Source organism: Pectinophora gossypiella, chromosome 20 (assembly GCF_024362695.1).
Source record: "Pectinophora gossypiella chromosome 20, ilPecGoss1.1, whole genome shotgun sequence".
Classification (NCBI taxonomy): Eukaryota; Metazoa; Arthropoda; class Insecta; order Lepidoptera; family Gelechiidae; genus Pectinophora; species Pectinophora gossypiella.
The window spans coordinates 13,329,501-13,357,117 of record NC_065423.1 but is presented as its reverse complement, the minus strand read 5'-3'; the positions used below and the strand labels follow the sequence as shown (position 1 = coordinate 13,357,117).

The window sequence follows — 27,617 nt, the reverse complement described above, 5'->3', positions numbered from 1 at the left end:
ACCATTCCCTCGCGAAAAATTGGGCTCCGACATGAAAAAGGATAGCTTCAGCTACGAACCATCCCCCCCCATGCCGGAACCCAACTCCCCACGAAAAAACATTATGAAAGTCCGCCACCAAACCCGTCGTTCCGACACTCACCCATAACATATTTAAACCGAACAATTTAACTTATTTAGACTAAAAACTAGATCACAGAGCTTTCTAACGGAGTCCGAGGAAGGGTCCGCCAGGATGCTCTGTAATATACCTGTGTCCATAAGATTGATTTTCAGCATATTCTGAATAACCTTCCTCTCATCATTAATCTTTTTGCACTCCATCAGAATATGCTGAACATCATCTACGGTCCCACATAGATCACAATTGGGCGATTCGATTTTTTTCATAAGAAACGCAAACTTATTCGAAGGATAGTGGCCAGATCGTAATCTGTGGATCATAACTACATACGATCTTTTAATTTTTGTCTTACAAAACCATGGAATTCGAGGCGGCTCACATTGTATTGTCCTATACCATATGCCTTTGTCTTTTGATCTTAAATCAAAGTGCTCTCTCCAGCTGGAATAAGTTAAGTCTTTATACTTAGGTAGCGCTTCAGAGTAACCTGGCAAAACATCCCTCGGAATACCCCTAAAGATGGCTTCTTCAGCTAATTTATCTGCTTGTTCATTTCCCCTTATGCCTATGTGAGATGGAATCCACTGCAGTCTCAGCTTTTTATTTCTATTATGAAGGCCATTAATTTGGGACAATATTGTATAGGCAATCGAAACACCTCTGTCTCCAGAGGCGCATCGAACCAAGTGAAAAAGAGCACTCTTACTATCCGTAAGAATAACTATAGTTTGTCGTTCCAAACTCTGTGCGTAAGATAGGGCTTCTGAGATTGCAGTCAGTTCCACCGTCATGATACAAACTTCCTTCTCAAGTTTAAACAATCTACTAGTCCCAGACTTCGAATCATAGAAGGCTGCACCTCTGTTGTTACCGGATTTAGAACCGTCTGTATAGATTTTGTGCCATCCCGAATACTTTTCATGTAACTCTGTCATAATATTAGATTTAAGAGCGTTCTGATCGTAGCTATTTTTCGGGAGCTTTACTGAGTCTAAATTAGTAAGGATCACTTCATTTATCCTAATTCTCGAAACCCAGATGTCCAAAGAAAACATGCCTAACGGATTAGATGACCAAATCTCGACCCCTTTAGTTTCTCCAAATGTTTTTACAAGCAGAGGTTTTCTCTTTTTATCCCAGTATCCGCTACGGCAATGATTACTAAGCGAATCCAGTAACGAGACAGTAATACTTTCTGATACAGAACGCGTCTTAAGACAATACTTATAAGCAAGATAATGTCTTCTCAAGAAGAGTGGCGGGACACACAATTCACTCTCCATTACATGTATTGGGGTGCTTTTAATAAAACCGCCTACAATTCTAAGCGCCTGATTTTGAACCTTATTCAATTTAGAAGCGTGTGTCTTGGCAGTATTATCGTACAGATAGCAGCCATAATCGAGTCTACTTCTAATAAGAGATAAATAGAGTCTTCGCAAATGCACTGGATGTATACCCCAACCCGTTCCTGCCAAAACCCTTAACAAATTTAAAAATTTCATTGTTTTTTCGTAAATTTCCATGACATGTTTCCTCCACAACAAAGACTTATCTAACCAGAGTCCCAGATACCTGACACAGTCCGATGAAGTTATTACGCCCTCATTAATTTTTAGTTGAATATTGAACGGTTTGCGTCCTCTTCGAAATACGCAATACTGGGACTTGTAAGCTGATAACTCTAGACCTAGTTCTCGGAGAAGGATAACCATAGTGTTCAAAGCCGATTGGATATTAAGTTTACAGACATTAATATTTTGATGGCTAATGTAAAAAACAAAATCATCCGCATATTGAGAGACCAGAATATCTTGAAAGCTATGGCATATACTATGTGTAACAATATTAAATAATATAGGTGAAAGAGGATCGCCCTGTGCTAAGCCTTTGTTAGTCCATCGCGACATAATCTTATCTCCTGCTTCATCTGTAATACTCAAGCATCTTTTACTTAGGAAGGACCACAAGTAGCGACAAATTGTTGCACCAACTCCAAGAGAATCTAGAGTAGTAACGACTTTATCTATCAATACATTGTTATACGCATTTTCAATATCAAGAAAGCAAGCTAAAGTGGGGATGTTTTTAGAATATCCTATTTGAATTTGTGTAACTAACCTAACCAAACTGTCTAAACTAGATTGACACCTTCTGAAACCGGTAGCGTTATCGGATAAGATTTTGTTCCTTTCAACAAACCATTCGATTCGTTTAGATATCATGCTATGAAAAATTTTACACACGCATGAAATAAGGGATATAGGCCTAAGTTTCGTCTCTGTCATATTATTAGAATTGTTTTTAGGGATTGGGATAATTTTAATATTTCGCCACTGCGTCGGTAAGTAACCTGAATAGAAAATAGAGTTATATAGTTTTAATAAAATTTCTTTGCCAACATTGGGAAGATTGAATATCATAGAGTACGAAATGTTATCTTGGCCCGGAGCTGTATCTTTTTTCATAAGACAATTGGTCAATTCCTGCATAATGAACTCTGACTCTAGTAACTGATTGACCGACTCCAGCGCAGGTTTTTCATTCAGTACGGAATCAGGAGCAAGAGACCGTAACAGCTCATCTTTTTTTTGCTCAGTTGTTACTAGTCTAGACTGCCTATAGCCCTTAATCCATCTCATTCTGTGCCACATCTCGTGTACTGACGTTGTTTCGTCAATACCATCACAGAAACAGTGCCAGTTCTTCGATCGAGCCTTACTTATAAGTTCACTAGCGTTTCGAACTTTAGCCTCTAGAATATCCAAATTTTGGGGAGTGGGATTTCTGCGGAAATTAGCCAACGCTAGTCTTCTTTCTGCGACTGCTTTCGATAACGAAGGGTGCCAGTAAGGTTTGGGTTTGAATTTTTGCTGTGGACCACTGGGAAAATGAGTTAGTGGAATACATTTATCAGTTGAAGCATTAAGTGTTTTTTCAAAATTATCATAGTTATTTTGAATGACCGAGGGTTCCACACTATCGTAATATTCACAGCCTGATAAGGATTCACATAGTACTTGTCTATATACCTTCCAGTCAGCAAGTTTAAAGTTCCGTTTTTTAATAGATATAAATGTATCTTGAAAATTAATACGCATTTTGATTATCAAATGATCACTTCCCAAGTTTTCATTGCATACCAGCCAGGAGAAGTCTATAGCAATATCGGCCGAAGCAAACGATATGTCAGGAGATGTTTTCTGAAGGATATTGTTAACCAACTTGACTCTAGTGGCGCTACCGTTATTCAATGAAATATACCCATTTTCGACCGCACTATCCAAAAGTTGCATACCTCTTGTATCATTTTTATATGACCAATTCGTATGGTGCGCATTGAAATCCCCAGCTATTAGAGTTTTTTTCGAAAACATAGTAAAGAGGTCGTCCCAATCTTTTTGTGTAGTGCGGATCGAAGGTGGGCAATATAAAGATACAATATTCTGTAAAAAATAACAGTTAAAGACTCTTACATGGACTATTTCTATGCCAGAATTACAATGAGCTAAAGAAACTTGCTGACATTGAATAGATTTGTGTATAAATATTGCCGCACCTCCATGTGTGTCGGATCTATCCCGTCTAAAAATCTGGTACCCACTAATGTCGAGACGAGATTCAGGCTCCAGCCATGTTTCGGATAAAATAGCAATATGGATTTTTTCTCTGTTTAAAATATTTTGAAAAGCAATACGTTTAGGTCTATAACTCTGAGAATTCCATTGGCATATGTTAACAGTTACACTTTTATTTACTTTAGCCATCAATGAATTTAACAAAATCTGTTATGGCCCAACCTTCTACAAAAAAACTACAAATAAAGCTCTTACATTCCTCAAACATAATTCTAAGCACCATCCAGATCTTTTCCTCGACACATTCTTGGGATATAATAACGTCTTTCAGCTTTAATAGCAATTTTTTAAGTTCAAACCTTTTTTGTTTTCCAGTCTCTTGATTTTGAGGTTCCTTTTCATTTCGTCTTTCTTCCATGTTCTTCTCTTTACATTGATTTTTCTGAGCTTTTTTCGACGAGCACGACTTTTTCTTTGATTTAATTTCAGCAGGACTTGCTTCCTTGTCACTGCTACTTCCTGATGACAATTCAGCGTCACGATGGATAATAGCTTCTGTCGTTATAAGACGGTGATCTTGTCTGTTGCTTAGAATATCTTGACCTTTGCGTGGCTTTATGACATCGGCATATCTGGCACTCTTGTGGTTATTAATGTTCATAGCCATTTTTTCTTCATTATAACTTTTCTCATATGTTTTATTCTGAAATATTTGGTTGGACCTTGATTGTGAATATATTTGCAGGGCTCTTCTGTATGTAACATTATCGGTGCTCATAATTATGCGAATATCCTTTTCTTTTTGGAATATAGGGCAGCTTTTATCCAGCGACATGTGTGGCCCTTTGCAGTTTATACAAACAAATTCCTGAGTTTCACAGTTCTCATGGCGCTGACCACATTTGGGACATAATATTTTCCTTGTTGGGCAAAATTTTACAACGTGTCCAAACTTCCAGCAGCCGGAACACTGAGTAACTGGGAAAACGTAGGGCGTTACTTCCATGCGAACCCCATATCCATAGACAAATGAAGGCAATGAGGAGCTTCTAAAACATAAACGGACCGTCTCACTATCAATCCATTTGCCATCAACATCCATCCGCTTGCATCTCTTTATGGATAAAATCTCTGCAGTCGATTTAATCGAATCGAAAAGTTCTTTATTGTCTATTTCGATGTCAACACCTTTTATTACCCCGTAGCACATACTATCTTCAAAAGATTTTTGGCATTTATATCCTTGGTCTTTAAGTTTCTCACATTTTAGTAATTTATCAGCATCAGTAGCATTTGAGAAAAGAATCAAAACTTTGTAAGGGCTTTTGTATTTGATTTTGAGTAAGTTTTCAAAATTATATGCTCTAAGCCACTTGGCCAATGCTATTTGTTTAGGCAAAGGTTGTAAAGATGTTATACATACTTCGTGCTTGTTTTCGCTGTGAATTTGACTATTGCTTCTTAATAGCCGCTTGGGTCTTTGTCGAGTTACAACCGTGTATCCTTCCTCACTATCTTCACTATTTTCACGCGCTCTCTTCTCTACTGTATTTTCTTCATGCAGGTTTGTCATCTCGCTCTCTAACATTTTCTCACACTCCAGAAGAAAGTCTGAATCTCTTCTATCACTAGTACAAGGGTCTTCTTCCTCGCCATCTGAGTCTCCACTCATCATCTACTATTTTCACTTCAGAGGGTAGATGTAAAAAGTATTAAACGAAACAACAAGTGCCAGTAAGATACGTGCGCTCAAGACGCCGTCGCGCGCAAGACTGATATCATTATTCAACAACAATCTTTCAGATTCTGCTAACAAAGCTAGTCACCCTTACCTTAATCTCCTGCATAGTAGCTCTAGCGACAGGATCCTTCTCAAGCATCCTCGTGAGCAGATGTTTCAACTGCCTGGACAGTTGCGGCCGCGCAGGGAAAGTGAGTGGCTCGGTGAGCACGCGCCGCTGCAGGTCCGTGCCCGACGCCGCCGTCCAGGGCACACGACCCGTCACCATCGCATACAGCGTCACGCCCAGCGACCACATGTCTGCTGCCTGGGGAGAGATTTAGTCTTGTTAGAAACAAAAGAAATAGAATTTAAAATGGATTAATAATGGATGGAGTTGGTAGCCTGACATAATGACATATCAGAAACATAACAACATGAGCATGAGCATACCCTATTTGGGGTAGTCAGAGGCACATCCATTTTATTTTTATTTTATTTTTTATTTATTTATTTACATTTCACGACTTTACAGTGCAGAGGCGCTAATGCGCCGTGAAACTTTAAATATAAACAATAATATAATTAAACATTATGAAAAATTAGGTATAAACAATATAAAAACATATTTAATTTTCACAAATCATTCACCTTCTCGCAGAACCTCATACACTCGCGACACACATACGTCCACTCACTCACAAACAGATCACACTCTGGTGCTGATGCAAGGAGTGCATTAAGCATGTGCACAGCACGGAGGAGTGGCGAGTGTGTGCGCGCCACAGTGCGCGCCGCCGACATGGCCAGCAGCGGGTGGCTGCGCGGCCGCAGGTTGTGTGTGGGCACGTTGGGGACGTACAGTCTCACCAGCTGCGTCACCAACTCCGGGCAGTCCGAACCACCGCGTAACGTACGGCAGGCATTTGTTAATAGAGTGTAATTACGCCTCACCTCTAGAGAATTAAACCCTGAATTAAGCACCCACATCTCCTCAAGTTTTCTATTAGACCAATGACATACCATAACATATCTACCTGAAGACGAATATCAAGAGAGGCAAATAGATCCAAACGTCACCAAAACACAACATATCTATCTATGTTACAATTTTGGCGGTGTAATAGTAACCCTGACAACCCACGTGAGTGAAATAAGAAGAGTTCGGAGTTCTCATGGTGGAGAGGCAGACCGAACTGCACATCTAATTATTTTATTTTATTTTCTTTCGGGAGCTTACAGCAAAATTTTCAATGTTATATAATATATTAACTTAATATCTAAGAGCCATTAACAAGCTTCCAAAGATTGACAGAAAACACAAAATCTACATTATTACAATATGGTTCATAGAATAATTAAAATATCTAAATAACAGAGGAAACGAAGTTTGTAACAAGTGCGTTTTTAGCACCTTGAACGCTGCCAACAAATAGGTCCAAATTCAAGCCATGACTAGGCTTATTAAATAATATGGAACATCTCAGTAAAAAGCAGTTCTTTCTAAAGTTCGTGTGATAGCGAGGGATGGGAAACAATAAAGGTTTCACCAGACATCACCAGAAAACGACAAGTTTATGTTTATTACGTTTGGAAACCTGCACTCCCTTCAGATTATCTTAACCCAACCTGTAATAGATGTAAATAACTAGGTATTATCTTACACAGCACAATACCTGGGGACTTTGGGTAATGTTGATTCAAAAACATGGACCAAGTCAAACATGATCGGGACCGGAGCAAACAGATTTTGGCTTTACACAAACATTTGACCAGTTGGCTATCGTAATTCCTACTCTACCGTATCGGGATGTCTTGCGGAGGTAAATTTAGTAAACTAAATAAGCGGTTTGCTGTGGTTTGACATCGACAAACGATTTCTGTTGTGTAGTGCAATGACAATGTCTTGAATCTAGACCAACAAACCTATGTTTGGGTTCGATTCTAAGTTGGGTCAATTCAGGATACGAATTTTTCGAAATTGAATTCGGTTTAAGTGTTTCGCTATCAACTCGCTGTCCAGTAGTGTGGTGGAGTATGCTCTGAACTCCGCTCAGTTCAATGTGGGGTCTGTACCTAACAGTGGGTGTGATGTATATATTTGCATGCTTACCAGCTTGTATAGTGAGTGTAAATTATTATTGTTTATATTTTTTTTATAAGTTTTGTAAAATGATTCGTGAAAACGTAGTTTTGGCTAAAAACGTCAAAGATACAATTCTCTAGGAATGTGTCTATGTTCCGTAACAAGGACTCTAATATTAGATTCTGAATTATCTGCATATTTTTATCGTTCAAACTTCGATTAAAAATATCGTATCGACTAGTTTATCGCGCATCAAGCACGTAGATCAACTTGAAGCTGAAAGAGAAAACTTTTAAGTATTTGGCATGTTGCCACGAGCCTGTAGCTCTCCAAGTTGACTGCTTTGTTTGGACGTCAATCGAACTGGAGTGATTTCTGAGGAACCAGCGTATGGCAACGTTGAGGTGGACGATGACTATGAACTGATGAACTTAAGAACCACGCTCTTGTCGGTGTAGCATTCTTCATTATTGACTACCCAAGTTCAGTTCTTTGACTTCTTTCTAAACCGTCTTCTAAGTCTCCCCCAGTCTCTCTTTCATTCTTTCCACTATCATGGGGTCTCAGTGAGATATAAATTATAGCTGACCGAGAGCATTACAGAGTCTTCTCGCTTATTTTTGGCAGAATGTAAACACTCGTCGACAAGGAGGGAAGAAGCGATATCGACTGAATGTAAATTAAGTGCTCCTAATGTTTAAGCAAGTAGCTGTTGGGCTAGGCAGAGATCTCAAAATCGAACTGCCAGTACTATTCAAATTACGAACATTCCATACAGGGTATAAATTGGCTATTTAGAAGAAGTACTAAGAAGGATTTATATTCGCTTTTGTGATGCAAGTCTATTGTGTGATTTTATGGATTACTGATGTTCTTGCAAACCTATAAGTATTATTTAGTATATTCCTAAAGTGAGCAAGATATTGGCAAAAGGAATGATTATTAGGTATACATAATTTGTTTTAGCGATGTTTATTTCGTGATTCATAATTGGTCTAATTTTAATGTTAGTACTTTCAATGTTAAAATTTTTAAGGGGACTCTTCTTTAGTCTAAACCGTCCTCTAAAATCCAAAAGGCTCAAAATGCTTTTATTATATCTGGATAGACCTGGATCCGCAACGTTGCTGTGACTTAGGCTCAGGCTAAGTATCGGCTCACCTCTCCCTTGTACTTCTCTGGTGAAGCCACGGCCTCAGGCGCGCGGAAGGCGGGGGTCCCAACGGCCCCCGCTAAGCGCCCCGCCCCCGCTAGCTCCCCGCACGCCCCAAGGTCCGCCACCTGCACTCGATCCTCGCCAAGCAGCAGGTTCGCTGGCTTGATGTCGCGATGCGCGATGCGTTGGTAGTGCACTGGTGAAATAAATTTGTCAAAAATAAAAGGGGGGTGATTTGGGGTGAGGAAGTTTTTTACGAGAATCGTGTCACTGATACTTGTGGCTCTAAATGTGAACAGATGTTTAAGAAGTGAACGAAGATATAACGAAATTGAAAGAACTATGCTATTAGAAGCTTCTAAAGGTTGTTCGTATAGCATAGTTCTTTCAATTTCGTATATGCAGCTGCATATATGACAGTGATTGAATATTCCCGCATTAACTCAAAGTTTCATAAAGCAATTACTCACAGTACTCGACTCCGAGCAGTGCGTCTCGGAAGTATTTCCTGGCAAGGTCTTCACTGAGAGGATTGTCCGTGGGGATGTCGATCACTGGGCCTCCCTCTAGCAGCTGGAACACCAGGTACAGCTGGTCCTCCGCTGGGTCGTCCAGGACCTGGATAAAAATGAGATAAATCTTTATTTTCCCAACACACGGTTGCTTCATTCGGAGCGATTAAAAACACAGCGCGATTAGCTGCTTTTTGTAACAAGCGTCTTAAAAAATAAAAGACTTTTACTTAGTAATGGTGATTATAATCACTGCGTTAATAATCATACACAGATCATCCTGTACAAAAGTAGACGAAGTCTGTAAACTTGTAAAAGAGTCACAAATCCAGTTTTATCAAAGATAAATTGTAAACACGATACTGGCTGCTTTTTGCAAAATTCATTATTCCCGGAGATGACTTGTAACTCGAGATCAAGCGAGATTGACGAAATTCTAATTGACTTGTAGACAACTTTGCCCTTTGGCTTGATAAATGGTCTTGCATCGTTCCCGCAATCACATAGTCTTTACTTAAAACCCAGATTGTCTTGAAACTTTCCTCTTCCGCGGATTGCGGAAAGTTTTTTCATTAATCTTCTTTGTGTATTCATAAACAAGAAAATTATGAGGGACATAATTATCTTTGTAATTTTAGCGTTTGTCCCCGTAACGGAGTAGGTACTACACTTGTAGGGGAAGTTTTAATTGAACTAATCAACGTTTGCGCAAAGGGCTCAGTGCGGCGCGTGCTAAGATCTCAAGCAGCAGATTGTGAACAGAACTTAACGGTTTTCACTTTGACCTTTTCAAGATAGCATAGACTACACTGAAGGCAAAAGACAATATTTTCTGTAAAGGCTGACTTTGACAGGATTTGTGAATAGAAAGGGATTTCGTCAACGTTTTTGAGACTTTGAAACCTGCCAGTGGAATTTCCCAAAACGTTAGTGTAAAAAATACCTTCGTGATTTTGTTATATTTTGGATGTCTGTTAAAATTACGTTGCGTGTTTTTTTAATTATGTTAGTTTCTGTTTCCGGTTAGTATCACGTCCACGGGTAAAAATTTTATTACAATTCTACCCACAAAGGGGAATTCGTGACTCGTGATTCGTGAGGCTTACAACAAAAGTTTATTTTTGTTGGTTTTACGGTTCCGTGAAGCAAATTTTAATTTCATAAGATAAGTCTGCTTGTGTGGCGTATAGTACGTATACCCACTCCTCCCTCGCTATGTTTATGTCCCACGTAACAGGCAGCGAGCCTATTACCATCAACCACCATCGCAATGTTATAGGCGAGGTTAGATCAGATTAGGGCCGCTATATTACCGAGTCGCCAACGCTACATCATGTCGCTGGCAACGTGGGGTTTGTTTACTTCTGGCAACAGTAAGTTGCTAAATGAGCAGCCAGTGGCTACTACATCTCTCTCGACAAGCCAAGTTGGAAGCCAATTGTACTGTATATTTTTACATACATACATAAATGCATATTTCCCGTTGGCATTGGCAGATCCCACGAAATTCCACTTACTACGATCCTGACACATAATTTTCACTTCTTCCACTCTCTACAAAGACTTTATGCTCGCCGGTTTAAAGTACTCTTGTCCTGGCATTTCTTTAAACCATCCTGGATATGACCGCGGTACGCCTAGGCCTTCCTCTTCTAACTCTACCACTTAAACTAGCATCATAAATCTTTTTCATAAGTCTTCTTTCATTCATATCTCATATTTCTCTCGATTTTTTTGTGTATGTTTAATTTGTTTATATTGGCAGTACAGTATATTCCAATTAGTCTCACCTCAACGAGCTTGACAACATTGGGGTGGTCGAGTTTCTTGAGCACGGCGATCTCTCTGTAGACCCGTTGCAGCGGGTCGGGCGGCGGGCCCGGCCCGGGGCGCCGCGGCGGAGCCCTGCCAAACAGCCCCGCGCGCCGCATCAGCTTGCGCTTTGACAGGATCTTCATTGCCTGCAATCAATACATCATTTATTACATTATCATCGTGATAGAACATTCACAGCCGTGGCAGCCCTGTTAGAAGAACGCTTGACTCTCACTTTGTGGTCGCAGGTTCGAATCGCAGAACATACCTAAACCAATGACTTTCGAACTTATTTCGAATTTATGTTTGGATTATAAATTATTACGTGCTCAATGGTGAAGAGAAACATCCCGAGGAAACCCTCATACCCGAGAAATGCGTTTCGGAGGTATGTGACTCAACCTGTATTGGTCTGAACTTCCACCCCGAAAGAAAAGTCACTTCGTAAAAAAAGTCACTTTCCACCGGAAGGTGAGAATTGCAGTCGCTTCTGTAAAAACCCGGACCTGTGAAAACGGAATAACGCTGGGGAAATGATAATGTGGCATTGAAATTCTGTAATAGTATTAACGTAATAAGATTTTAGTTACTTCTATCACACCCCGGACACTTCATACAAACAACCTCGTGTTACACAGACACTATACATTGACATTATCAACACGCGCAACTGTGTGTGTGACGTCTGAGGGATACCACATCAATCACAAACAAGAAATTTTGAACAATGAAGGTTCACAATATAAATAAATAAGCTTGATTTAAAAAATCACTGAAGTAATTAATTGCATTCATATTATTTTTACATTTAGCACTTAGCCTGGGTGTAATTTTATAACGAATTATTGGCAAGTTTTGATGAACAATCACCATGAAAAATAAATATTTATAGGCGCCGCGTAGACGACCCAGCGCGGGCAATTACTATGAGATTAAATATTAGAATCAGATTAAAGAACGTGGGCGCTCAATTTAAAAATTCGAACATATAAACTAAACTGATAAAAAATAAAAACACCCGCGCTGCCTTCACGATTCAAGTTTAAACTATGTTCGAAGGGGGGTGAGGTAAACCTAGCTCAGACGCTGGTGGGGAGTGGAGAGTTGCCGTTCTATGCGTAGTATTACACCTTATTCTATACTTCTATGTTGGATTCAGGGTACGGCCCTTTAAAATAGACTAAAGTAAGACCCAGAGGGGGTGAGGTAAATCTAGATTAGTGCCCGATATGATTGATGCGGGCGGAGAGTTACTCTTCTATACGTAATGCTGTTCTTTGTTCTTCGTCTGTAGGAAGATGCAAGGAATGGTTACTCAGACTCTTATATATACTTACATAATGTGTATCGTCTTCTTCGTTGTAGGCTAGCTTGACGATGCCGTATGAACCCTGCAAACAAATATCCATTTTAAATACAATTCTGATGTTAACAGCGACTACGAATGCGAAGTGAATACAAAAACGCGATATTTAAATTTTTGTTTTTCATAAATATTTGCACACTTACGTTTTATTTATTCGGACACACGTGTTGGTCTGAATGCGACAGCCTTTTGTTCAATTTAAATTGTTTTTAATATTCTTTTTGTGATAATTTTGGTGCACGATGTGTTGAGATTTCGCTTAGTTACACTCAAAATAATTCTATATGAAAGCCGGCTCAAGTGTTCCCTCCTTCTTAAATACTTAAGTACCCTTAATTGTATATGTTATGTACGCCGTAATTGTCATATATATATTAGTCACAATACCGTAACCTTATAAATGTAAAATGTTTAAATATATGTGATGTGGTTGTACTTTATAAATAAATAAATATGGGGTCCTTTAAGCGAAGCGTGAAGTAGCACCTAGTAAGCCAGTATGGCAGTCGCAACTGATTCGAAACTGACTCATTGCGTTGCTTTTCAGTCGCTACTGCAATTAGGGCTTCTCTATGTTTACCATCAGGCATGGTTGAGCTAACATACTTGGTCAATAAAAGAAAGATGTAATGGAAAGCTAGGTAGAACCTTTGTGGATGGTCCTTGAGACAACTTCGCGATTTACGTTCTTAGGTTTAGTGAGCCTGTTGCCGTTAACCGGACACAAATTCTGGAAACACGAGTTTGTCAGAAATACTCACTTGCACTTCACTTACTTATTTACTACACTTACAGGTAGTATACTACTTTAAATCTCTGCCTGCCCCATCGGGGAGACAGGCGTGATGCTACGCCAATACTCACTTGTCCAATAGGCTCGAGCAGCCTGTATTGATTAAGCTGTACGTATCCCGGTTGTTGCGCGAGCGACACGCGGCGCGACTCGCGCGGCGTGCGGCGCGCGCGCGGCGACCCCGCGTGACACTCGGCGGACTTGGCCGCGTGCGACCGGAGCAGGTTGCCGCGGTCGCCGGTCGCTGTGAACGTCGACAACCTGGAGAAAGAAATAACCACTTATTATTTTAACCCTAATTGGCAGTCTTCTTCTGTCGTGCGGGTTATGAGGTGGATTATCAACCTCATAAACTCTGGTGTCAGGGTTATTATTGAGCCGCCAAAGGCCTTATATCAGTAAGTATTAACCTGGAATAATGGATTAACGTGTCTTCCGAAGCACGGATCATCTTTACTTCACGTAAAACAAAAACGCACAGTAAGTACTCAAGAGAATCATTCAATACTGATGAATTTACGATGCGCTTCGTAAGTTCCATTTAAACGGTACCAATATTGACAATATTGAATATTGCACTGTAGAGACGTATACAAGCAATTCATAAAAAAAAAAACTGTCAATGCAGCTCTTATTTTCATTTCACAGTAGAACAGGTAAACAGTGGTGCATTTCCGCTCTTTGATAAGTTTTTTGTATTCTTTGTCAAGTGACTAGTTGACATCAAAGATGAATGAGAACGAAGCGACCGCTCGTTTTGAAGCAGAAAATATTTGTTTTAATATCCCTTCTATTAATAAAAAAATACGCGCTATGTCAAATAGCAATATTGGTTTTTAGATGGTCTTTTTAACCTCCCAAATCGTGATCCTTCATTATTTATTACTTATTTTTATACAATCGTATACATTTCATTTGATTGCAATTTGGCTAAAGCTTAAGCAGGTGTCAATAATAATAATTCTACGTGACCTTAATTGGTCTGGGTAGAGCCGTGCTGGCAGCCAGTTGGTAGAACGTTTGTCTCTCACATTGAGGTCGCAGGTTTGAATCCAGCATAGGCCTAAACCAATTATTGTCGAATTTGTTTTCGAATTCATGTTTGAATCATAAATGATTATCATGTGCTCAGCGGTGAAAGAATCCCACATTCCCGAGAAATGCATTTTCGGAGGTATGTGACCTAACCTGTATTGGGCTGGTTTTCCCTTCGCGGGTTGGAAGGTCAGACTGGCAGTCGCTTTTGTAAAATATCGGAGCTGTCAAATCTTCAGGTTAGGTAAGCGGACCCTGTGAAAAAAGAAACGGGATAATGCTATCCAACTGGATAGCTAACTAGCATTATCCCGTGTTTTTTTGATGATGATGACCTACTGTCCAATTTGTAAACTCATCTATAATAAAAAATATCTTTATTTAAGTTGTTCCTAAATCACACTAAATGTCGCTGTATGGAATTAGAATGCGGTATTGAGATTTTTTATACGTGCATAAGTTTAAGAGACTTTTTACCAATAAATTTGTCTATACTCTCCGGAATTGATTGTTTCATTTCCTGGGCTCGCAACCTGGAGTACCAAGCTGTACACCTACTTAACTGGTCTGCCCCTAGTTTCGAAGTGACTCTACTGCCTGAGAACGATACCAATACAGTATGTGAACCGATCAATCAAAAGTTTCCCGACGAGCGATATTTCTACGTCGGTCTTTCATATATGACGTGGGATGGAGGTGTAACGTTTTACCTATTTATAAATCTACAAACGCAATATTTTATTGTAGATTGCTTCGACCCTCATGATAGTGATAGAGTTGGGTACTTTAAATATATTTTCTGGTGTATTGGAGTCTTTTAGACCGCGCAGGTCTGTGTTGTTCTATGGTTTTAGATGAGAGGGATTTTTAGAATGTGAAATATTATTTTGTCCATTCGAATACGTCGGATTTTTTTTTTGATGCGACAGGTCACCAGCTCTTGCGGCAAGGCATTCGCACTCGAGCGTTTCGAAATATATCGATATCTCATAGATATAAGGGATAGTCGTAGGACGTATAACCAAGTAGACAGCATTGCTGCGTCTATTGGTCAAAACTGACTGTTATTATAATTTGTATGTCGTTTCCATATCGCGGGCCTATAGAGTCCCGGACTTTTGGCAGGCGTGGGACGGGCCGAAGCCAACACGTAGAGGCCGCTTAAGACAATTTAATCGAAATGTTGTGTGACACCAACCGGCCATTATCCCTGTATGCACTATGGGAGTGCACCCAAAGACAATCCCCGGTTCGTGTAGGACTATTGCAGATTATGGGAACAAAGGGAACTGGGCTATTGGGTTGGGGGTTAGTGGACTGGGATACTGGGGCTGTGGGGTCTGTGGCGCTTGCTCGACTAATGGCAATAATAAAGTTGCAATGAGCAGGCGTTGACTGTTATTATTTTTGTTAAACTTTTTATTGTACACGAATTACCAAAATTAACATAACATAAACAGTCTATATACGACCCACTGTTGAGCAGAGCCCTCCCAAACAGAGGGAGGGGCGTACTTATATAGAGCATACTCCACCACGCTGCTCCAGTGTCAGTTGGTGGAGCCGTTTTATCAAAATTAACAATATATAAAAAAATACAACTCTGCCTAAGTACGTATATCTAGGAATAGTATATAATGTGTTAAATGCACTTAACATAATTTTGAACACCTGTGTCTCGTTGAACAATGTGACATGAAATGCTACCGTCAACTTGCAGATAAAGCTTTATAAATGTCCTAGATCCAGCTTTAGCTAATTCTAGGTACCTTTGTAATTTCATACAGTCAGACAGTACAGTTTAAGCTGCAAACTTGCATCTGCAACGAGATATCCCTAACTAGACGTACAACTTATCACGTCACCTCCACTAAAGGCTGTGACACACCAAAAGCAGATTAGAAGCAGCGCAGTTTGTAACGCAAGAAACTAAGTTTTATTTTGCAATAGTTTTAGATTTCGTTTTATTTTTTTTCATACCATTTTAACGTTGTTAAAAGAAATCTTACACGACCTATGTTTTTTTTTAATTTATTTCCAATTATTATTCTTTTTAATTTGTTAACTTTAGTTTCTACTTTTTATGATCAGTGTTGTGTGCGTCTATAATTGGCAGGCATACCGGAACTTTTCCTATGTGTATTTTATTTTGTGTGTTTGTGTATGGACCTCCGCGGACCAGGGTATTACACCAAAAGCTGCTACTTTCTTAACGTAGTATGACTGATATATCTCTCGTCTATCTCATACTAAGCTGTGTACCGTTAGTGCGAAAGAGACATATCTCTTTCTCTCCAGGCTATGTACTTATATCTCTGTTCTGCTAGTGAGAGAAATAAACATTATTTTTATTTATTTATTTTAATTATTCTGCTAATAATCTTCTTCTGGTGACAGGGTTACTATTGAGGTATATATTTTTCATAAGTTCTCAACATTAGCCTCAGTTATCTTTTTAAATTATAATTTATAATTCTTCGCCTTGATTACATAGTACTTACTCTAGACTCTTTTACAAATTATTCATACGCCTCCGGTTATCTTAACAATGGCTGTGGCAACAATATTATTCTTGAATCTACAGAGAATTACATAAAAATCCCGAAGTAATCACACTTTAAAAATACATTCTATAGTCTGAATATACCGGAGACTTTGTTAACGAATTCCTGTGATCTTTTAGCACTAATTGAACGAAGGAACGAACGCGTAGGTAGACAGTTCGCAGGTATCTGCTCGAGTGATGTGCTGTTTCTGGGAATATTCCCACTTTGGGAAAGTTTCCGGCAGTAAAAAGACGCAAAAATTATGTAAAAAGAGCTTTATTATCTTACATTTAGGCAGATAAGACCAGAGGACAAGAAAGAACAATTTGAAAAAGGAAAGCAGCCAGTGTCTTTACTACATAAACAGCCTATATACGTCCCACTGCTGGGCACAGGCCTCACCTCAATCAACTGGAGGGGGTATGGAGCTTACTCCACCACGCTACTCCACTGCGGGTTGGTGGAGGTGTTTTTACGGCTAATAGCCGGGACCAACGGCTTAAAGTGCCCTCCGAAGCACGGAATCATCTTACTTTTTCGGACAATCAGGTGATTCAAGCCTGAATAGTCCTTACCAAACATAGGACAGTCTCACAAAGTGATTTCGACAATGTCCCCATCGGGAATCGAACCCGGACCTCCAGATCGTGAGCCTAACGCTCTAACCACTACACCACGGAGGCTGTTAAAGTGTCTTTACTACTAAATAGTTTTTACAATAGGAACATTCCCACTTTGGGAAAATCCCGGGAACGACACGTCACTGCTCGTAACATTTACTGGAACGTTTAGGGTCGTATTCAGGCCAAAAATCGACGAAATATTTATTTACAACGACAAATTGCTAGCTCGCGTACCACGGGATGCTTATTGCGAATATTATGATAAATTCATCAATGAGAACAAAATTCAAATTCAAAAATATCTTTATTCAGTAGGAATAAAAATTACACTGAATTGTAATTTTTTACATGAACCTCTCCTCCGCCTAAAACTATTGCAGCTTCTCACAACCTGTATGGCCGGGGAAAAGAAGCTGCGGGAAGAGTCTCGGCACAGGGACGTTCTTTAAAAAAAGCCTCTTTATAACTTATATAAAGTCAGTATTTAATATCGCTTTTGCACAGTATGAAAAACTAAATAAAGGATTTTCATAATATCATCATTATCTCTAGCGGTTTTCACAGGGTCCACTTACCTAACCTGAAGTTTAGACAGGTCGGGTTTTTCACAGGAGCAAATGGAAATCAGCAATGAATACGTAGCATGTAACATTACGCCTATATCACCGAAAGGGTAGGCAGAGGTGTAAAGTATACACACACACCTACTTACTCTCTGCCAGCGATGTTTGAGTCCCAAGTTATAGGGGGTGAGCCTTTGATTTGATTTGAAATACTGAAAGCCACGTGATTACATACATACACACATAAACTCACGCCTATTTCCCACTAGGATAAACAGAGACTATGGAATTAAATTTGCTACGATCCTCCACCACACCACGACCATGTGATATCAATTATTATTTAAGTAAATAAAAAAAGAAGTTTATTGTCATAGAAAATCGATACAACATTGGATACTATAGCTAGGACACACAAATGCTACAGAAGTATAACCCTACTAGCTGAACTAGGAGACCTGTATCTCAGGTAGCAGTGTTTGGCGATTACATCTTTTATGACGTAAGTTGAGGCAGACCATTGTTAAACTGAATTTATTTGACAATAAACTGTGGTTAAATAAAAACAAATAAACGTGCATTTTGTATGTGTATACATATATGAGTGTGTGTGTTTGTGTGTGGCTGGCTGTGTGAGTGCTTGCGTAAGCCCTACGACTTAAAAAATGCATTTATTAATAAAAGTATTATTAATATTTAAAATACAAAATGAGCAATAAATTATAAGTATTTAAAATACAAAATGAGCATTTACTTGGCAAGCCTGATCATTAATGAAATTATGGACAATGTGCCATTAAGTGAGATTGTGATTAACTGTGGGCTTATTTAGAAAAAAAATACAGTTTTACCTGTAGGATAGATACCGCATTAGACAGTGCAAGTTTAGTGGTAGTAAAACTGCTTGTGTTGCAGTTACGCTTGTCTAAACGAGGCACCTTTACGACGTATAAAGAGGTCACCGTTTAATCAGAATTGAAGTCATAGGATGGATAGTACAAATGCAATCATTTTGTGAACTTTTACATCATGCCCGGGCTGATGAGCAGCCCCCCTCTCTGTATCTCTGCTACCCCTATAATAAGCTACTAATTGCTGATCGAGACTTTCATATTGTTTAATTTGCTTCAAACTGGACAAGCATTTCTTCTTCTAACGTATGTGTTGTGAGGTGGTTTACCATTTTCATAAACCCTTGTGTCAAGGTTATTATTGAGGCACCAAAGGCCCTTGGTATGGCTCATGTAAAGACTTTTTTTCGGGCAAGTATTTGTGCAGCTGTAGCTTATAATCTGCTGTACAATGCGACTAAACGTGTGCCGCCATATTGTAGAACGTGTTAGAATGACAATCCGGCTAATTGTTGATCCGTCGTATTACAAAACGGCCCTTTTTTAGAAAACGGGTAACTGTAATAAATGGCAGATTAAGCAATCTGGTTGCCACATACACATGGAGATAACATAACATAGCATTACGCCCGTATCCTTAAAAGGGTACGCAGAGGTGTATAGTACATACTCCTCGCCAGTTATAAGTCCCATATAATTGGGTCGAGTCTATTGCCATTTACAGAACAATAATCCTAAACCACGTGATATCAATTATGATCCAAACATGAATTGAAACTAAAGTCAATAGAACCCGAACCGGGATTCGAACTAAGTGACGCATTCTCCAAATAGGGGGTTAAAAAGGCCACATCGAAGCAATTCATCTAAAGCAATATTGCTATTTGCCATTTGTTAGCATTGAGCACTTACTTTCATATGTGCAAATGTCAAACAGCAATATTGCTTTTTAGATAAATTGCTTCGATGTTTTTAACCCCCCTGATCTATCACGGATCCCTTAGGCTACACAGAATAGTGGTCTCATTTCTTACATAACCCCACTGTAGGGAGCGCTGGTAATTTCAATAAAACCCCACACAAACAATTGAATGAACTGTATTACTTAGGATATTAATTAAATTACAAGATCCAAACATTGAGACGCGTTGGCTTGCTCGCGCTAGAGATGTGACTGACCATAAATGGTAGACTATTAGGTATGTTCCATACACCCACATAACCTAACTACGCGCCTGTAACACCTCTTGTAAACATAATATACTTAGTGTTTGTTCTTCGCATCGCTTACAAAGCGAATCATCTGGCTCAATGAGTCTGAAAGTTGTGGGACGATGTGAGCACGCGGGCTCGACGGCTCAGAGGCTCAGAAGCTCAGGGCTCGAGGGTGTTACACCGTTACTCACAGTCCATTAGTAGATCAAATTTGCTAAGTATACATGTCGTACGGTACTTTACAATTCTGGAAAATGGAAACTCGATTTTCAAGATCACTTCACTTTTATCGATTGCGAATTGAGTTAAGAATTTTGTTACAGAGTTTCAATCGAGTTAAAATGTAATCTTTGCGGAAGTTCTATACCTAAAATTTGTTTAAAGTTGAGACAAGCTTATTAAACTATGAAATCGCTCGTAACCTACTGCTCTACAAGGAGCTTAGCAGGAATCCAAGTGCAGCTTCTATGCTGGATTGGAAAGGAATAAAAAACATAGAACACGTTCAGCTGCTTGTCATCCTGGGCGTGTCGTAAAATCCGACAGGAGGATTGTGTTCTTTTTTACATGATCTGTTATAAGGTTCATCATAACTTAGGGTTATGTGGCTGCAAATTGACATTGATTACTTTACTTGTGGCTCTGCTCATCCCATTTGGGATTACAGGTGGTATGAAAATCTTGGATGTGGTAATATAGATTAGAAAATTTTAAAAGATCACGTCCTTATCCCCAAAGGAGTAGGCAGAAGATAGTATATACACACACTCCTCGCCTCATATAATTAATATCCTTGGTGAAAACAGGCGATTTTGATGTTGTATGGACTTAACGCAGTTTGCGTTGTCTCTTAGATGCAATTTACATTGTTTATTGAAGATTAGAAACTTAAGATGGCGACAGAAAATAATTATTATGATAATAATTAGAGTTGAGCTTCTGAGTGGTGCCATTAAATTGTGCTCTAGACCCATCCGATAAAATTTATCCCAAGTAATCTTACTTCAAAGCATTTTAAGTAAATAAAGCCTTTATTAGAGTATAGGATTAGTAATAAACAAAATGAACAATGCAATATACTTATAAACAATTGGCACAATAAAACACGACACTAGTCAAAGAGTCCGCCCCTGACTAATCCGGGCGCAAAGGTGCCCATTGCATTTCCTCGCTACACAGGAATGGACAATCTTTGCGCCAAGAACAATCCGGCACGGGGGTCATCTCCACCGTCTTAACCGACGTCCGATTTCCGCTATAAATTTCTTAGCATCGCTACCTCAACAACCCGTCGTGTCAACAGCAAACGGTAAAAAAAATTAGCGGCCTTCCATATCCCTATATTTATCCCGCTTCTAACGAGCAGCGAACTCAGCCGCGGCGCCAGCTGAAACGACCGTGCGACCAAGATGCGACGCTGCAAAAGTGCTCACACATGTCGCATCCCACAGGAGGGAGACATCTACCCTTCTCCCACGGACCAGGGTCATACCGTATGGCCTTTTAAATAAATAGTAAATTAATTTCGAGACGAAACTACAATAAGTAAATTTTGAGTCACTTCCGAGCTAATTATTGCAACTCTTGTTGAATATTCAAATTTTCTCTACCAACCCGCAGAATACAAAGCATAAGGGTAATAATAATAATAATAAAATAATCATTGTAATAATCAAATTACACAAATATACAAATTATAATTGTATTTTAATCCAATGTAATGTAATTTAATACGGATCGTAGTTTGAAATAAACGAGTTTGAATTTGAATTTGAATAAGTAGATATTCGATTTCTGCCGCTCTGGGATATGCAGTATAAACCCTTCTAGAATATTTTAAATGTTAAAATCTTTTGTTTTCCACGTGGGTAGAGCACATAAATATAACTATACGTATACTTGTGCAATTTATTCAGTTTGTGGTAGTGGTCTTAGTTGGTTTCAGCTGAAACTGGTCTGTCGTTGTTTTAATATTCGAGGTCGCTGTGTATTACTCCAGTGCTGGTATTGTGGCATAAATCCGCGTGGGATCCTGACAGTTTGCATAAAACCTGAACTTGGGACTTTAGGTGGTAAGGTCACTGCGCCAGTGGTGGCGAGTAGCGGGTATGAGTCTCCCATAGAGCCTTATACTTTTGTGTGTCGATTGAATACAGTTAAATAGGCAAAGGTGCAGAGCGTTGGAGTTCGCGATCGTACCTAAGGTACAATAAGCGGCCTTATTTCGACCATCATGCCTGAAGAGGCAATAGCTACCTGTATACATAATTTACAATAAAATACCAGATAATATTTTAATTTGTCAGAAAAGTTATTAAATAACTTATAATGCACATCCTCATTGATTTAAAAGATGTGTTGCTGTTGCAGATTCTTGTCATTTCTTCTCCTCAGCCATAACACCTTGCGAAATGACGTAGATTCAAAAAGTTACATTGACCTTTAACAAGTTTATCCATCATAATTACGTTGAATAAATGATTCTGATTCTTGTATAAAATTGTTATTGCCTACAGCATCAAAAAGGTGGTACCTACACAGGAGTGTAGGCACAGGTGTGTAGGTACCAATACAAAATCAATCCAATCCATCCATCTGGATGGCTTATCAATCCATCCTGTCCATCCAGTCATCACCTTGCTAAGTTGGTAGTTCTGAGGGGTTAAAAAGGCCCCATCGAGGCAAACCATCTAAAAAGCAATATTGCAATTTGACATTTGCACATACAAAAAATAAGTGCGCCAATGGTAACAAATGTCTAATAGCTATATTGCTATTTTAGATGGATTGTTTCAACTCCCCTGTAATCTTTGTTAAAGTTATCTATGTCTCTCGGTGGTTTTGTTGTTTTTATTATTTCATACCACCTTACAAATAAAAAATAAACCAGGGATGAACGTGGGTTAAGTATTTGACAGCCAAGGGTAGCGTTTAACATGTCCGCTCACAGAGGGCCCTAACCTCAGAACTCAGCAGTATAAAGCTTCACTTCAATGGAACTATAGAATACTAAAGCGGGCCTTGGCGGAGTTACCTGACTTGGTCTGCAATCACCAAGTTTACAGTCTTTGGATGTTTTAGTAGTTCGACAAAGATGTAGAACTTGCTGGGATTTATCTTGGACATATTGTAAGACTTTGGAACTGAGTTAGAAGATTCTGAGAAAATCTTTAATAAGATAATATTGGCTTAACATTCTTGAGTGATATAGAATGATAGGGAATTGTGTTTTTAATCACCCGTACTTAGGGGGAAATTCACAAAGAGAAAATTAAATCGAAAATGTTTGTCTTGGACTGGAGTTGAACTTGATCTTGTTAAACCGGGACGAGCGTGTTATCAACTAACCATAGCACTTCATCCTGTCCATGTTCTTGTTTTGAATCTACGTTGTCATTGTGAAGATTTGACAGGTCCGGTTTTTAACAGAAGCGACTGCCTGTCTGACCTCCCAACCCACGAAGGGATATCATCGAAAAAATTGATTCTGTAAAATTGATGGAAAGATAAATAAACTTGACTATATTACTATAAGTATGGCTAAGGGTTATTATTGAGCCGCCAAAGGCCCCTGACATGGCTCATATAACGTCTACTTATTTACATCAGTAAGTAGTAACCGGGACCAACGGCTTAACATGCCTTCCGAAGCACGGATCATCTTACTTTTTGGACAATCAGGTGATCAGCCTGTAATGTCCTAATCAAACTAGGGATCCCAATGTGATTTTTGTGATACCGGGATTCGAACGAATAATTACCCTGACACCAGGGTTGATGATGTTGGGAATTCGCCTCACAACCCACATGATAGAAGAAGTATGGCTCACTTTAAGATGATCATCCATCATCATCATCACACAGTCGTCTTACCTGTCTCCATCATCGGGCTGCCACCGGTTCTCTCTGTTCGCGTCATTGCCCACATCGACCGCTGTATGTCTGTCAACAAACAAAATTTACCGTTAATACCAAGTATTGGAATAGTGGACTGAAGAACTACTGTAATTAGTTTTATATTTTTATTTTACTTTGTATTTGTGTCTTTGTTTGTTTTTTGTCTGTTTTTACCTGACAGAGGGCAGCAGTAACTGTCAGTAATATTCAGAGGCGTAGGACAGGAGTCCTAGTATGGCTTTGTAATAGACTACTTTGGGCGGCACCCTACTTGCGTCAGACAGAGTACGGGGCGGAAGGCAAGAGGGAAACCACTGCCCTATTTTTCCCTAAAAAAGTAGCATGGAAAATGCTGCACCGACAAGAGCGTGGCACTTAAATTGATGATGATGATGACTTTGTCTTAAGTAAAGAGTATTTGTATTGTTAATCTTTTAAACTCTATCATACAATCGATTCTAATTAATGGTCTTATGCTAGAAAGGACTGCATCTTTCTGTCGGTTTTTTCAACATGCCTATTAGAAGCAAGTCATTAGTCATTGAATTTGAATTTGAATTAACATTGCACCTACCCCGCCACTAACCCGCTGTAGCCCAGCAACACTATAAAGAAAATATTACTCTCCAACGATGAGTATAAATGTTTAAATCGAGGGTCGGACAAAGCAGTACCTCCGGCGATGAATGTTTAACCCGGGGAGCCGGAAGGACGGAATTATTCAACAAGTTCATCTACAACCGCGGTACTAGAGGATCGCTGCCATAGTTGGGAGAGAACAGTAGATACACTAACAAACAGTTTTTTACTATGTTAGATTAGAATACATACGTCTTAGATATAGATACCCACTTATTTATATATACGTTTTCCTACACAATTCCATGCTGTGTCTACTTATAATTAATCATTACATTTAGCTTTTAGCTTTGGAAATGTAATATATTATAATGTTTTAGTGTAAGTGACTGCTAGTAAACCTAAATTGAAAGGTAAATGACAGATCTCATCGCTTTGGTGTAGATACACTTCGAAAATGTCTATCTAAACGGTCTGCATATACTGTACCGATGTAGTGACTGTCATTTGAGTTAAAGCTGCAATAAGTTATAACATTAATAATTTCATTCCTTGGCACAGAACCACCCTTCAACCAAACGGAGACGGTGCAGTAAGTTTCATACAATAAGTAAGGTTTGTATAAATCTTAACGTTGAATTGCATAATGGACATCATTCATGATATTAATTTGTGGAGATTGGAGATACCCTCCGATAATGTCGAGGACGAGGTTCGATGATTTTCTTCAGCGCTTATCGCTACCGCCCAATTCTCAGACATAAATTTCAAAGACACCACACAGTTGTTTAATTTTTTACCAGGTGAGAGCTTTAATGCACCAAGTAGTCAATATTGATTGAGGCATATGTACAGTAAGACACTGCAAATAAAAATGATAACCTACAGATATTTGTGTACTATGTCGCTGTTGCTAGAGAACTGATTTTTATTCGCAACACTGGCTGGAGATTGTCCAAATATGAACATGCATTGTTTAGGAGCGCTTGGCAAAAGAAAATTACGTGGAACAGCTTACCAGATTTACCGCCCACCTGGTGTGCGCTCGCCTTAATAAATGTTTACGTTTTATGTAACGCAACAGTCAGGTAAACACCCACATCTATGTATCTTATTTTTTCAGTATAAGGTTTAGTATTGACGTTTTTAAAACAGACGGTTTATAACATATACCTTTTGTCACACTAAAGATACTCCACATACAAATCTCATTCATAAGGTGTGCTGCTTAAGGATGCCTTTCTACCAGAGATGCGCTATGCAGCTATGCTGCGAAGATGTATAAGCTGCGCTACGAAACTATGTGACCCTTTCCACCAATACTAAGATATGTAGCTGTGCGAGAAAGATGCGCTGCGAAGATGCGCCTCCGCAAAGTAGCTGTGCTACGAGCTATGTTACGTATCGATGGTACTCTGCTCGGAACAGCTAAAGTACGCATCCACAGCACGCATCCATAGCACGCATCCTTCCATATAAAAAAACATATCAGAGTTGAATCCGTTTCCACCGGTGGTATGCTATGTGCACCAATGAATATGAATGGTGGATATCAAACGCATCCGTAGCATCGTAGCATAGCACATCTCTGGTGGAAAGGCACCTTGAGACATAAGTGCGAGGGAGACAAAAAGCGAGCGCGCGCTCCCTTACTCGTTATCGGCTTACGGCTAAATAAGACTACAACAAGACCTAGAAGAGATGAGGTCAGCGCCAGGTTATGCTAATTGGTGCGAGGCGGAGAGTTACATAATGAGAAAGAGAGAGAAAAATATTTTTTCATCAAATTGTGACACATTATATACAGAGCAATAATAAATATCTATTACACATAAACAGAATTACAAATAAGTGTAATTATGCTATTCATTATGCTATGCTGTAGTTGTCCAAAATACGTTGTAAATACAACAAAGTGGGTTAAAAAAACCATATCCAAGCAGTATATCTAAAAAGCCACCTCTTAACCCACTCGACAGAAGTAGAAGAAGATCTAAAAAGAAATATTGCTAATTGACATTAGCGCGTATAAAATTAAGTCCGCAATGTCAACTAATGTCAAATAGCAATATTGCTTTTTGAGATGTATTGCTTTACTATGGCTTTTTTAACAGACAAGTTCAAATTATAATGCTGGAAAAACAACGTAAGTATATAACAACGATCACAGTTTACGAAGACAAAGGTTAAGTACGTACCTACATTATGTATTTCTATAGTTATATTTTGTTTCTTCCCACGTCATATATATCTAATATAGCATAACAGGATTTTACCATGAAAATGTCAAAAGGTTGTCATTTGTTTTCTTGTGAGTTTTCGCTCTACCCCCTTCAGTAGGAATTACAGCCGTAAAGCTAGGTATAAGTAAATAACTTTTTATGTGAAGCTGTAGTTTTTGTACCATTTGGTTTGCGTAACCTTTCGTTATTATTGTTCACAGGGTTTCTTGATAATCTCGCGTCAACTTTTTTATCTGGATGTGACATTTTACTTTTTCCGAGAACAAAAACGTTTCTGGGAAAGACCCTTAGACTTTTTGCCATCGGCTCTGTAATAATTTATATTTTGCATATTTTTTATTTGAGCAACGTCTGTGCCATAATATCATATTTTTACCCAACTCCCACGAAAAGAGTGTAATGTTTTTTGTCTCATTTGAGTGTGGGAGGTTGTATTGTGTGACGTAAATTGGAGTAATTTATAGCACTTAGCAATATAACGTGGCAGTTGAACACAGATGGCGCTGCATCATCGACGAATCAACCAAGTAGACCCTAAATAGAGCTTAATGTTTGATTTTGCGCATAGAATTCATTATGTTATCCAGCTGAGGTAAGGGGGTGAGGGGAGCAGGGCACTGCGTTCTGACTGGCTCACTCAAGAACTTAAACACATCCATAGGACACGAAAAGTTATCAGGCAGCATCTTATATCTGATCAGGGATCAGCCAAGTTGCAAACAATAATGACAATCGACAGTGACAGTGATTAAAAATTTATGACAGTGACAAAACTGTATGGGATTGACATGTGACATAATGTCAATCCCATACAGTTTTGTCACTGGTATTGTCCACGGTCGTTTGAAACTTTGGTTAAGGTCCGCGTCGTCAGATGTATTGACAGAACCCGTTCTTCTTTTGTTAAGAGTTTAG

General features: G+C 39.1%; 1 protein-coding gene across 1 annotated transcript in view; it reads right to left on the bottom strand.

Moving 5' to 3' along the window:
• LOC126376413 (calcium/calmodulin-dependent protein kinase kinase 2) overlaps positions 1-24,372 on the bottom strand; it is a 30,283-nt gene extending 5,911 nt beyond the window's left edge. Inside the window, exons 1-8 of the mRNA XM_050023740.1 lie at positions 24,368-24,372; positions 23,857-23,925; positions 13,222-13,411; positions 12,329-12,382; positions 10,967-11,137; positions 9,135-9,282; positions 8,670-8,860; positions 5,535-5,750 (exon numbers count right to left, since the gene is read on the bottom strand). Of these exons, the coding sequence (XP_049879697.1) occupies positions 5,535-5,750; positions 8,670-8,860; positions 9,135-9,282; positions 10,967-11,137; positions 12,329-12,382; positions 13,222-13,411; positions 23,857-23,925; positions 24,368-24,372 (1,044 nt within the window). The remainder of the gene's footprint in view (positions 1-5,534; positions 5,751-8,669; positions 8,861-9,134; positions 9,283-10,966; positions 11,138-12,328; positions 12,383-13,221; positions 13,412-23,856; positions 23,926-24,367) is intronic.
• Between the last annotated feature and the right edge of the window lie 3,245 nt (positions 24,373-27,617).